This window comes from Amblyraja radiata, chromosome 2 (genome assembly GCF_010909765.2).
Source record: "Amblyraja radiata isolate CabotCenter1 chromosome 2, sAmbRad1.1.pri, whole genome shotgun sequence".
NCBI lineage: Eukaryota > Metazoa > Chordata > Chondrichthyes > Rajiformes > Rajidae > Amblyraja > Amblyraja radiata.
In genome coordinates, this window is record NC_045957.1 from 60,200,041 (window position 1) to 60,212,920 (window position 12,880).

The 12,880-nt window shown below is 41.3% G+C and overlaps 1 protein-coding gene across 3 annotated transcripts in view; it reads left to right on the forward strand.

Moving 5' to 3' along the window:
• The window catches only part of cpvl (carboxypeptidase vitellogenic like), a 106,408-nt gene that overhangs the window by 27,403 nt on the left and 66,125 nt on the right, over positions 1–12,880 (forward strand). For all 3 annotated transcript variants that reach the window (XM_033047413.1, XM_033047405.1, XM_033047422.1), the window contains one exon: positions 497–555. In XM_033047413.1, coding sequence (XP_032903304.1) covers positions 497–555 — 59 coding nt within the window. The remainder of the gene's footprint in view (positions 1–496; positions 556–12,880) is intronic.

Below are 12,880 nucleotides of genomic sequence, written 5' to 3' on the forward strand. Positions count from 1 at the left end.
TGGATTCTCTCCAAGATCTTCAGTTTTCCCTCTCACTCAAAATACATAGACTGGTGTAACTGAGTGGGTCAAGCAGCATCTCTGGAAAACATGAATAGTTAATGAAGGATCCCGACCCGAAACATCATATATCCATGTTCTCCAGAGATGCTGCTTGACCTGCTGAGTTAATCCAGCACTTTTTTTGTAAACCAACATCTGCAATTCTCTGTATCTACAGAGCACGGAACAGGACCTTTTGCCCACAGTATGGATTACCATAGATTGGATATCATCAGGGCCATGGACAATGCGTAGACAAAATAACATCCAGTGTATAAATGGGTTCCCATTTTCAGATCATGTTATCAGTCCTCAAAATGTTTGTCGATGTTTACAGACAGTGTAAAGAATAAGCAAATCTGTTGCCATTGAGAATCATTGTTATGGAAGATTGATCTTTCTTCACTATTTACATGTTAATCAAAAATTATTTTTCCTTACTGCTCGAATTTAGTGGAAGCCCGCAAGGTCCCATGGACATCAAAGTATTCAATGCTGTACATCGACAATCCTGTAAGTTTTCTAATTGTTATGTGGGTTTAATTGAATTAGCTATTTAGTAGTAGGATTCAGAAATACATGTCCAAGAAGTGATTTTATTAGATCTATCGAGCTTCTTAAATTGGATTCCTGAATGAAAACAAATCATATTTGTACTCTTATGGGAAGTTTTGTTGATTGATGATGAATTCCTGTTTTCAATTTCCAGTACAACACTCGATATCCACTTTTATCTTAATTAAAACTCTGAAATTGTCATGGAGGAAGTTATTGTTTACATTACTAGCAAGGTCCCTTAAAGTATTTATATTGCAGTAACTAAAATAAATACCGTAAGCCCTGTTTCATTACTGACAGTTGCAATATACCATTAAAAATTACAGTTCTAGCATAGAATAAAGCACAGTTTAAGCTTGCAGATCATTCCAAAATCCAAGTGAAAGTGCAAACAATACCATATTTGCATTCTCTTAAAATCAGCAGATTGAAGGGCAGTGAATCTGCACCCATGTTTCTGAGTTCACCATCAAAGGTTTTCAAGCATGGAGAATGTACAAGCAAGTCAAGGACCCAGAGACTTAAATTCAGCCTTTTCACCATTAAAATACATATTTTGGATTATAACTATTTTAATAATTACTAATTTAAGTAATAACATTTTGACTGACGAGTCCATCTTTATTTTGCCCCATTTAGCCAATGCGTTTGAGATCCGAATAATTTTCAGACATGGAGGATTGTCCTCTAGAGCTATGGAAAACATTGAAAATTACCACTTTAAAGTGGAAGATGTTAGCATCTGTTTTGCTTGCTTTGGTTCCAATTAAATGATCAAATAATAACATCTATGGTGCATGCAGCATGTTATTCAGCAAGTATATGAATAAGAAATATTCTGGTAATGTCTACAGGCCACACAATTTAAATTGAATAATTAAACCTGCGTGGATATAATGAATGGCTTTCCATCATTTATCTTTGTTTTTTAAAGTACACAAGGTTTGAAATGTTCTTCTCGTAAAAGCCTTTCAAGTATGATGACAGTAAATCAGAAGTATTTTCTATAATTTACGTGTAGAATCTTTATGCAGTACCTTGCTAACTTTATACACACTTACAACTGACCAGTTTCACTTTTATTAATTTTCCTTCTGCTGCTGAAGGATTTTTATATGAAAATGCTGTAACAGTATACATTCCCTTTTTGATTTTTATTTGCAGTACTTTTTCCATATATTGATATGAAATGTATTTTGCCAAGACAGAAGCGAGGTCACATTTAGTTCAGTTGTGATTTGCTGTTATTTTATGTGCTCAAAACAAAATGAGAAAGAAGTTGGCTATTTCCTGTTGTTTTTACTGAATTTGCGATAACCTGAATTTGTGTCGAAATGTCACCATTGAAAGGTACCAACAGAGCAAAATGGGCCACGGTGAAATTAGTGACAATAACCAACATTTCACTCACAGAGGAACCTTGTAAAGTGAGACCACACCGTTATACGAACAAAGAGAGTAACATGGCAGAGATAATTAAGGTGGAAGTTCTGAAGCTTTGGAACTAGACAGTTGAAGGCATTACCACCATTGATGGAGTAATTATATATGGAGATAAGTGAGAAGCATGGAGATAGGAATCGGCAAGTCCACAGAAAGTATTACAAACAAGAGGATGGCCTTTTAAATCAAAACATATTGTGAAATATTTGTATTATAACAAACGATTTATAAAACAACATGCCAAATTAATTCAATGTCTCTTGGCCTGTCCTGGAGCTTGCCATAGTGACTGCACCATGGTGGAGGCAAGGCACTGCTAGAGGCACCCAGAAACAAGGCAGTCTCTCAGAACCCAGGCCTGGATGGCCCAGCTTCAGACCACGGTGATTTGCTATAAGTGAGCATTTGGCTCGGCAGACCATTTCTGTGAAATCATAAGTTTATCACTCATAGGAGCAGAATTATGCCATTTGGCCCATCGAGTCTCCTCTGCCATTCAATCATGGCAGATCTACCTTGCCCCTCTCAGCCTCTATTCTCCTTCCTTCTCCCCATACCCTTTGATTCCCTTACTAATCAAGAACCAATCAATCTCTAGTTTAAAAAATAGACAATAGGTGCAGGAGAAGGCCATTCGGCCCTTTGAGCCAGCACCGTCATTCAATGTGATCATGGCTGATCATCCCCAATCAGAACCCCGTTCCTGCCTTCTCCCCATATCCCTGACTCCATTATCTTTAAGAGCCCTATTTAGCTCTCTCCTGAAAGTATCCAGAGAACCGGCCTCCACCGCCCTCTGAGGCAGAGAATTCCAGACTCACAACTCTCTGTGAGAAAAAGTGTTTAATCGTCTCCGTTCTAAATGGCTTACCCCTTATTCTTAAACTGTGGCCCCTGGTTCTGGACTCCCCCAACATCGGGAACATGTTCCCTACCTCTAGCGTATCCAAACCCTTAATAATCTTATATGCTTCAATAAGATACCCTCTCATCCTTCTAAACTCCAGAGTGTACAAGCCCAGCCGCTCCATTCTCTCAGCATATGACAGTCCCGCCATCCCGGGAATTAACCTTGTAAACCTACGCTGCACTTCCTCAATAGCAAGAATGTCCTTCCTCAAATTAGGGGACCAAAACTGCACATAATACTCCAGGTGTGGTCTCACTAGGGCTCTGTACATCTGCAGAAAGACCTCTTTGCTCCTATACTCGGCTCCTCTTGTTATGAAGGCCAACATGCCATTCACTTTCTTCACTGCCTGCTGTATCTGCATGCTTACTTTCATAGACTGATGAACAAGGACCCCCAGATCCCTTGTACTTTCCCTTTTCCCAACTTGACGCCATTTAGATAGTAATCTGCCTTCCTGTTTTTGCTACCAAAGTGGATAACTTCACATTTATCCACTTTAAACTTCATCTGCCATGCATCTGCCCACTCCCCAACCTGTCCAAGTCACCCTGCATTCTCATAGCATCCTCTTCACAGTTCACACTGCCACCCAGCTTTGTGGCATCTGCAAATTTGCTAATGTTACTTTGAATCCCTTCATCCAAATCATTGAAGTATATTGTAAATAGCTGCGGTCCCAGCTCCGAACATTGCGGTACCCCACTAGTCACTGCCTGCCATTCTGACATGGACCTGTTAATCCCTACTCTTTGTTTCCTGTCTGCCAAGCAATTTTCTTTCCATGTCAGCACTCTACCCAAATACCATGTGCCCTAATTTTGCCCACTAATCTCCTATGTGGGACCTTATCAAATGCTTTCTGAAAGTCCAGGTACACTACATCCACTGGCTTTCCCTTATCCATTTTCCTGGTTGCATCCTCAAAAAATTCCAGAATATTAGTCAAGCATGATTTCCCCTTCATAAAAAAATGCTGGCTCGGACCAATCCTGTTACTGCTATCCAAATGTGCCGCTATTTCATCTTTTATGACTGACTCCAGCATCTTCCCCACCACCGATGTTAGGCTAACTGGTCTATAATTCCCTGTTTTCTCTCTCCTGTCTTTCTTAGAAAGTGGGATAACATTAGCTACCCTCCAATCCACAGGAACTGATCCTGAATCTATAGAAAATTAGAAAATGATCACCAATGTGTCCACGATTTCTAGAGCCACTTCCTTATGTACCCTGGGACGCAGACCATCAGGCCCTGGGGATTTATCAGCCTTAAGTCCCATCAGTCTACCCAACACCATTTCCTGCCTAATTTGGATTTCCTTCAGTTCCTCTGTCACCCCAGATCCTCTGGCTAGTACATCAGGAAGATTGTTTGTGTCCTCCTTGCTTAAGACGGATCCAAAGTACCTGTTCAACTCATCTGCCATTTCCTTGTTCCCCATAATAAATTCACCATTTTTAGCCTTCAATGGTCCAACTTTGGTCTTAACTAATTTTTTCCTCTTCACATACCTAAAGAAGCTTTTACTATCCACCTTTATATTCTTGGCTAGCTTACCTTTGTACCTCATCTTTTCTCCCTGTATTGCCTTTTTAGTTATCTTCTGGTGCTCTTTAAATGTTACCCAATCCTCTGGCTTCCTGCTCATCTTTGCTACGTTGTACTTCTTCTCTTTTATTTTCATACTGTCCCTGACATCCCTTGTCAGCCACGGTCGCCCCTTACTCCCCTTGGAATCTTTCTTCCTGTTTGGAATGGTTGGTTGAACTAGTTCTAAAAAGGCAGGAAATAATACCAGAAACCACAGATGGTGCTTGCTAGATGCAATAAGCACAATAGCACATATTTTATGTTGATAGGTAGGTGGTGCTTAACCTGTACAATTTCACATCCTAGTCTTTAAATCTAAATTAGAACTCACTCTTTTGTAAGCCCAATTTTGTGGTGAAATGCAAAGCATAGTTTCCCCCCCAACTGGAACAGGGGATGAAGAAGGGTTCGAAAGGTCATTAGATTTGAAATTAGACTGCATTATTAGCTTGTGCTCTGAAACTGAAAGATCAAATTCAGAGACCAGCATTTCTAACTGGAAATAAAGCTATTATATAAAAGTAAGTAAATCAGCCATTGAAAGGGACAGGACATGGTTTATTATTTCTCTTTTAGAGGAGAGATGTGATAATACACAGACTTTGATTTAAGTGCACATTTATTTCCAAAGTCAGGCATATTAATGATTTTTGTCCAGCATCCCCCACTGTCGTTTACAGAGTAATGTGACATGGGTGAAGTGTACAATATCCATTTCAGGAGACAAGGAGGTCCAGAGAAGGTCATTTGGGAAGTCTGGAAAAAAGTGCCCCTTTTATTTCTAAACTTTTTAATTAGGTCTTTGGTCTCAGGCTCTCACTTTGGGTTAGGTATATATTTTGTTTAAAAATAAAACTTCATTAAAACACATAAAAATGGGTATACTCTTCATATAATGGCTCGGCCAACATTGTGTGAATTGTTTCTTACTTTTGTTTCACTTGCCATGGAGTGACATTGCTATTTTTGACACTGGCTTTTGTCATTAGAACTAGCAGGAATGAATCTTCAGCCAGTCTATTCTGTTCACATTGTATGAAACTGCTGCCAAATCTCTTCTGCCACCATCACAGTGCAAATGGTAACCCTGATGCATCCAGCCCTACCACCCCTTTTCTTTTGCTGCCTGTGCCTACAACTTTTAAATCTTCTTCCGTCATCTCCGGGCCTTTTTCTATGGGAAGGACTCCTCACCACCCAGTGATGACCCTTTCTCCCGCTCTTGCTCCCCCTCCCCCCATTCGTAACGAGGACAGAGTCCCCTTTATCCTCACCTTCCATCCCATCAGCCGTTGCATACAGCCTCTAATCCTCCAACATTTGTGCCACCTCCAACAAGATCCCACTGGCCACATCTTCTCATCTCCACCCCTTTCTGCTTTCCGCAGTGACCGTTCCCTCCAAAACTCCTTCGTCAACTCGTCCCTTCCAACCCAAACCACCCCCTCCCCAGGTAATTTCCCCTGCATCCGCAGGAGATGCAACACCTGTCCCTTTACCTCCCCTCTCGACTCCATCCAAGGATCCAAACAGTCTTTCCAGATGAGGCAGAGGTTCACTTGACCTCCTCCAACCTCATCTACTGTATTCGCTGTTCCAGGTGTCAACTTCGCTACATCGAGTAGACCAAACGCAGGCTCGGCGATAGTTTTGCTGAACACCACCACTCAGTCTGTCTTAACCTACCTGATCTCCTGGTGGCTCAGCACCAACTACCCCTCCCATTCCCAATCTGACCTTTCTGGGCCTCCATTGTCAGAGTGTGGCCCAGCGCAAATTGGAGGAACAGCAAACTCATATTTTGCTTGGGTAGTTTACACCCCAGCGGTATGAACATTGATTTCTCTAACTACAGATAGCCCTTGTTTTCTCTGTCCATCCCCTGCCCTTCCCAGTTTTCCCACTAGTCTTACTGTATCTGACTACATGCTATATTTGGCCCGCCCCCTCCCCTGTCATCAGTCTGAAGAAGGTTCTCAACCCGAAAGTCACCCTTTCCTTCTCTCCAGAGATGCTGCCTGACCCGCTGAGTTACTCCAGCATTTTGTGTCTACCTTCGATTCAAACCAGCAGTTCTTTCCTACACTTTTAAATATCTGTTCATTCTGTATAACTCCACTCTTCAAATCAATTAAGCATCTTGAATTGAAGCCAACAAAAATAGTAAGCAGTTACAGAACAGTAGAAGTTTATTGTTAGCCTTTATTAAGGTATTAGCGTAAATTAAACTTCTCTCTTGTAGGTATTTCAGGGCTCCTCCCTGAAATGAACAGGTAAGCTAGTGGATGTGTTTCCCAGTATTGCACAGGCTGTCTGTCTGTGAGTAGTATATGAAGTGAGTATCCTCCAATGTTCAGTGAGCTTCAGAAAAATGTTAATTATTAACCCTCCTTAGTTTTTAATTGACTGAATTGTTCTTCTGCTTCCCCTAACACTACTTGCCTGATTTTTTTCCCATGCACCACAAGCCCAACCATTACCAGCCTTGTCCATTTTACCATTGCTCCTAGACCTTGAGAATATCACATTTTTGAATTTTCAAGGCAATCTGGGTGTTTATTACTATTTCCGTCACAACGGTCAATTTTGTAATTAACTACAATTAGGTAATTAACTAATTATATGCTTTATTTTCAGGTCATCCAAGTAAGATGTTTTATATTTGTTTCAGAATGCTTCAATCTATAATAACTGAAAATGTCATTCAGTTCTCTTGATTTTTAAGAAAGTTATGAGCTTTTGACTGTCCTCGATCACAGCTTTTGTGTTAAGTCAATGGAAAAGCAATAGGGAACAAGATGCTAATTTCCGAGTATGAAAATGGCCATAACTTTTTTAATACTGATGATATGAAAGTGAATTAGGTGTCAAATTAAACTTATTTTTATGCTTTATCTGATGGGATACATTTCAGACTTGATTTTTTAAATCTCAACATTTTGTAACATTGCTACTTACTTAATGTTCGCATAATTAGTGCGAGGCTGGCTCTGTAATGGAAAAGGAGATAAAAAGATGGTTTCATGTGTTTATGGCCCGTTACAAATAGAACGTGCTAAATGTTATCTGTTGCTGTTAAAATTGTATAAGGGCTGGTTAAAAACATGATTTATGACCATTAATGGGCCTCGGCATTTGTGACTTGCTCATATTAATGGTAATGGAAGCAGAAGACTCGAGTTCTGATTTATCATTGTGGTAATAAATCTGCTGGAGAGTGCATTCTACAAAGATTCTAATTCCCCCATTGAAGTAACTTTAATCTCTCGCAGTGGGCTGGTACTGCTTACAATTCAGGTTACACTCTTGAATATCATAGCAACACCTGATTGAAGACTGTGCAGGGTTGTGGACGTTGTCTGTATGGACTTCAGTAAGGCAGTTGGCAAAATCCCGCATGGTAGGCTGGTCTAGAAGGCTGATGGATCCAAGCCAAGTTGGCAAATTGGATTAAAAATTGACTTGGTGATGGGTGGCAGGGTGTGGTGGTGGAAGGATGCATTTCTGATAGGAATTCTGTAACCAATGGTGTACCTCCGTCCTGGATGTTAATGTCGGAAATGATTAGTAAATATGATAAGCAAAATTCAGTCATAGTATGGATAGTGCAGAAGATTGGCTAAAGCTACAGCAGTATTTTAGATCCGATGGAAGGTTGGGCAGTGCTGGCAGATGGAATAATGTAATAATTTGGGAAGTTAAATGGTGATGGGGCATGTACTGTAAATGGCCAGGCACTGAGGAATGTTGATTAACAGGGGGGGTCTTGAAGTTCAACTCAATAGCTCCTTGAAAGTGGCAACATAGGGAGATAAGGTGGTGAAAATAACACATGGCATGCTTGCCTTCATAGGTCAGGGCATAGAAGGGTCTGAAGAAGGGTTTTGACCCGAAACGTTGCCTATTTCCTTCGCTCCATAGATGCTGCCTCACCCGCTGAATTTCTCCAGCATTTTTGTCTACCTTTGATTTTCCAGCATCTGCAGTTCCTTCTTAAACATAAAATATTAACGTTAGGCCATTATGTTGCAACTTTACTAAGTACTGCTAAGACTGCACTTGGAGCATGGTGTGTAGTTCTGGTTGCCACATTAAGGAAAGGGTGAAATTGTGCAGAAGAGAGTTACTGTTATGGCACCTGGATTGGCAGACTTTGAATATAGGGAAACATTGGAGAAGCTGGGTTTGCTTTCCCTGGAACAAAGGAGGCTGAAGGACGACCAGATAGAGATATACAAAATTATAAGGGTCAAAGTTCGGAATCTCTTTCACATACGAGACCATAGATTTAAGTAGAGAGGAAGGGGTTTTTGATAGGATTGGAGGGGAACAATACACAAATTGTGGTTGATATTTATCTGTAACTCACGCCAGAGGATGTGGTGGAGTCTGATGCAATCACTTTGCTTAAGACCTGTTTAGACAGACACTTAAGTACGCAGGATATGAGCCTACTGAGGACTAAGGGGATTAGTATAGAAAGGCAAAAAAGTTGGCATGGACATGGTGGGCTGAACGGCTATTTCTATGCTGCAACTCTATAACTGTGACCTTTTAATCCCATTTGCCTGTGTACACAATATGTGTTCAGTGGAGGAAACTGGGGCACTAATAAGTGTACTAGTTAAATGGGGATAATTGTACTAGTTAAAATGAAAAATTAGCAAAATCCTCAACGCGAAGAATGCATGCAGGATATCTGAAATGAGAAACGAACAAGAAAAGCAGGAAACCCTTGGATGATTGGGTAGCAGCTATGGAGAAAGATGTGGAGTTTATTTTTCAGGCCACTAACTGAATAAAACGTTCAAAAGAATACACATCTCAGCTGAACAAGATGTTGGTAATGCCATATTTGGAGTACTGTGTACACTTCTGGGTTGGATGCAATTAAACTGTAGGGTGCAACATTGATTTGAGGATTTTTACCGAATGTGTACGGTTTGAGCAATAAGTAGAGGCTGGAAAGCCTAGATCTTTCTTTACTGGAGTGCAGGAGGCTGAGGGATGACCTAATAGGTGTTTTTTTTTTAATTAAGAAGGGCATAGATAAGGTGAATAGCTATAGTATTTTCCTTGGGGATGGAGGGTATCTAAACTAGAGGCCATGGGTTTAAGGTGAGAGGGGGATGATTTAAAAGGAACCAGAGAGGCAACTATCTACAATGAGTATATGGAATGAGCTGCAACAGAAATCATGGTGGTGGGCACTATTACGACTTTTAAAATTCACTTGGAAAGGTACATAGAGTGGAAAGGTTTGAAGGGTGACTGACTCGGTGCATGCACGTTTGACTAGCTTGGTTTGGCAAATTGACCAGCAGGGATGAATTGGACAGATGGGCCATTTTCATGCTCTATAGCTCTGTAACTGACCTGTTTCGCTATCCAACCTCGTACACTCTCTTTTTGCTAACAGTTTCAAAGGGACTGCTGGGGAGGTTCTCCACGCAGGTCAATGCATTGGTGGCTTGCATGCCACGGCTTTGCAGCATAGAAATACTGATAGTTGTGGAAGTCAGATGGTGGTACATCTGACCTTTTGCTCTACGTTGGAGTCCAGGGAAAATTTGTGATTGTCCTGAGCTGGGAGGCTTCGAGCGCTTTGTATCTAACTTCTCAGCACAGTCCCAGTTATTCAAGTGGGGTAGCTACATACATGGAAAAAATGAATGAACATTACTTTTGTAATCAATGTTAAGATTTGTATTTGTTTTATTAGATAACTTTTAATTACATTAAAAAAAATATTATGTTTGAATTTATTTCAATACTCTTCAACATATAAAATCATCAGAGATACCTAGAAACAGAAGAAGGTCAATTGGTGTTCTGCTTAAGGGCTGGTCATGGCTCCACTTTGAGGGAACGACAGAGCAACAAGGCTTGATGTCACTGGAACGCGGGCAGTTAAGGGCCTGTCCCACTTGCATGAGATTGCGTGCGTTTGGCGCGACCAAACGGAAGCGGAGTTCACGTGAAGTTCGTGCTAAGTACGTGCGTGACGTCATTTGCGTCATGCTTACCAATCAGCTGGGCAGGAGACGGGCCGACTTAATTTGGGCGTCGCACGGCGTCAGGGTGTGATGTCATCACGCAACGCCACGCCGGGCGGTGACATCATCGCGCAAAGCCACGCGCTAGGCGTACACTGTCAAGACACTGCGTACGACGTCAAGACGCTGCGTACGACCGCAATGCGCCTGTGTGCCGACAGGCCGTTGGCGCGCGAAGAGTTTGGCCGCTGTCAGAATTTCGGAGCTCCGCGCGATGTCGGGACCAGCCCCGCACAACTCCGCGCTTCTATGTGGGACCGGCCCCGCATGGCCATACGGTGCCCGTACGCCTCAAGTGACCACGAGGTCGCGTAATTTGCGAGCCCAGGTCGCGTAAGTGGACCAGGCCCTTAAGGACAATGTAATGGGCACATTCAAGCTGCAGCCAGATCTGCCTTATTTTTACAAAACATCCAGCACATTATTATTTAATACCAAACTGTCTTCCCGACAGAGATGAAATTGCTGGCAAAGAGTTAAAAGCCGAAAAATAGCTTGTTTATTCTCTAAAATGTATTGGGTTCTAATATTATATGTGCTGGTGCAGGGTTTCCTCTCTGCAGCTAAATGTTGTATCATCATTCGTCTGTGGAAGTAATGTGACTACAGTATGTTTTCTGTCACAGGTTAATGGTAAAGGTGTAACAAGGATAACAATACCCAAAACATTATCATGGGCAGCTGATGTGTCTTGAACCTTTCATAGATATGCTGCCAGAATGACAATTGGAATATAACTGGGGAAGGCTAGCTTCAACATTACTTGCTACTTCTAATGTTAATGCATTAGTCTTGGCAGGCAAACAATAGAATAATCAGGAAATGCATATAAACATAAATTAAATTAATTACATTAGAATGAATTTTTAATTCCATAACTAATGGCACTTTATTGGGGAGGTTAGGATCTGGAAATTGCAATGACAGGAAGGGGTTAAGGAGAATAGATTTCATAAGGTCTTAAATTATAGGAGCAGAATTAGGCCATTTGGCCCATCATTTCTGCTCTGCCATTCAATGGCTGCTCTAACTTTCCCTCTTAACCTCTTCCCCTGCCTACTCCCCATAAACTCTGTCACTTGTACTGATCAAAGAGAATCTTGTTATTTGCAAGAAAGATAATGAAGCTGCGTTTAACTTGTGCTTTTCACAACCTCTGGCGTTCTCAGTTCTCAAAAGCTATAGTTGGAAAGTAATCAATGTTGAATTATGAGAAGTGCAACAGCCAATTTACACTGGGCAATCTCCCATGAACAGCATGTGAAATCCACCTGACAATCTGCTTTTGGTAGCGTTGTAGGAAAAAAAATGATAGGATGAAATAAAGTGGGAGAAGACCTGTGAAGAACCAACATTATCCAAGACGTGTTGCAATCTATCTGCACCCTGTGTAGTATGTGATGGCAACAGCTTGTACAATAATGAGAGCATGAACATTTTAGAGCCATCAAATCGTAGAGCACAAGAATAAACCCTTGGGTACAAGTTGTCTAGGTCAATTGTGATACCTAAATTTGCTGATCCCATTTGCCCATACTATGCATAATTTCCCAGTGTGACCGCACCATTTTTTTTGTTTTATTGGAACATGACTTTCAAACTCGTGTGCTCAATGCCTCTGCCTATAAAGGCAAGCATGCATTACCTTTTCCACCTGTTTTGCTATTTTAAGGCTGAGGTAAACTTTTACCTCAGTGCTTTACCTAAAGTCCGACAGTACAGCAACACTCCTGAGGTCCTGGATATTTATTGTATACTAGACCAAGTGGGACCTGTTGGGTCCCTATCACACGGGAGGCCTGGTCCCACAATGCCACCTGTTCCCCAACGCAATATTCCACCACTCACCCATAGCCGACAACTGCGCAGGGGCTGCTCATTTTGCCTTATGCACCCTCCCTCATTTTTATACTTTAAAAAAAAAATGCTATTGCATTTGCTAGCTAGCAGAACTCGGTGTACTGTGACTTAAAAAATCCATTTGCACTTGCTAGGGCTAGCGGGACTCGGTGTACTTGGATAGCAACTATGTTGCGAGCAGGGCTACAATCCCAGACATCACAGCTGTAAGCACAGGGAATAAGCAGTTATTTCTTTCCAAGGTTCTTTGGAAAGAAATATGTTTGAACATTTTGATTAATAACTCAAGAAATAATGCATGGATTTTTCAGATAAGGCAATTTTTGACTTCACAAGATAAACCTTTACCGGAATATGTAAAAATGTTACTATTAGCGTGTCGTTTTATTCAAGATGATGTGAACCCCTCAAAGCGCGG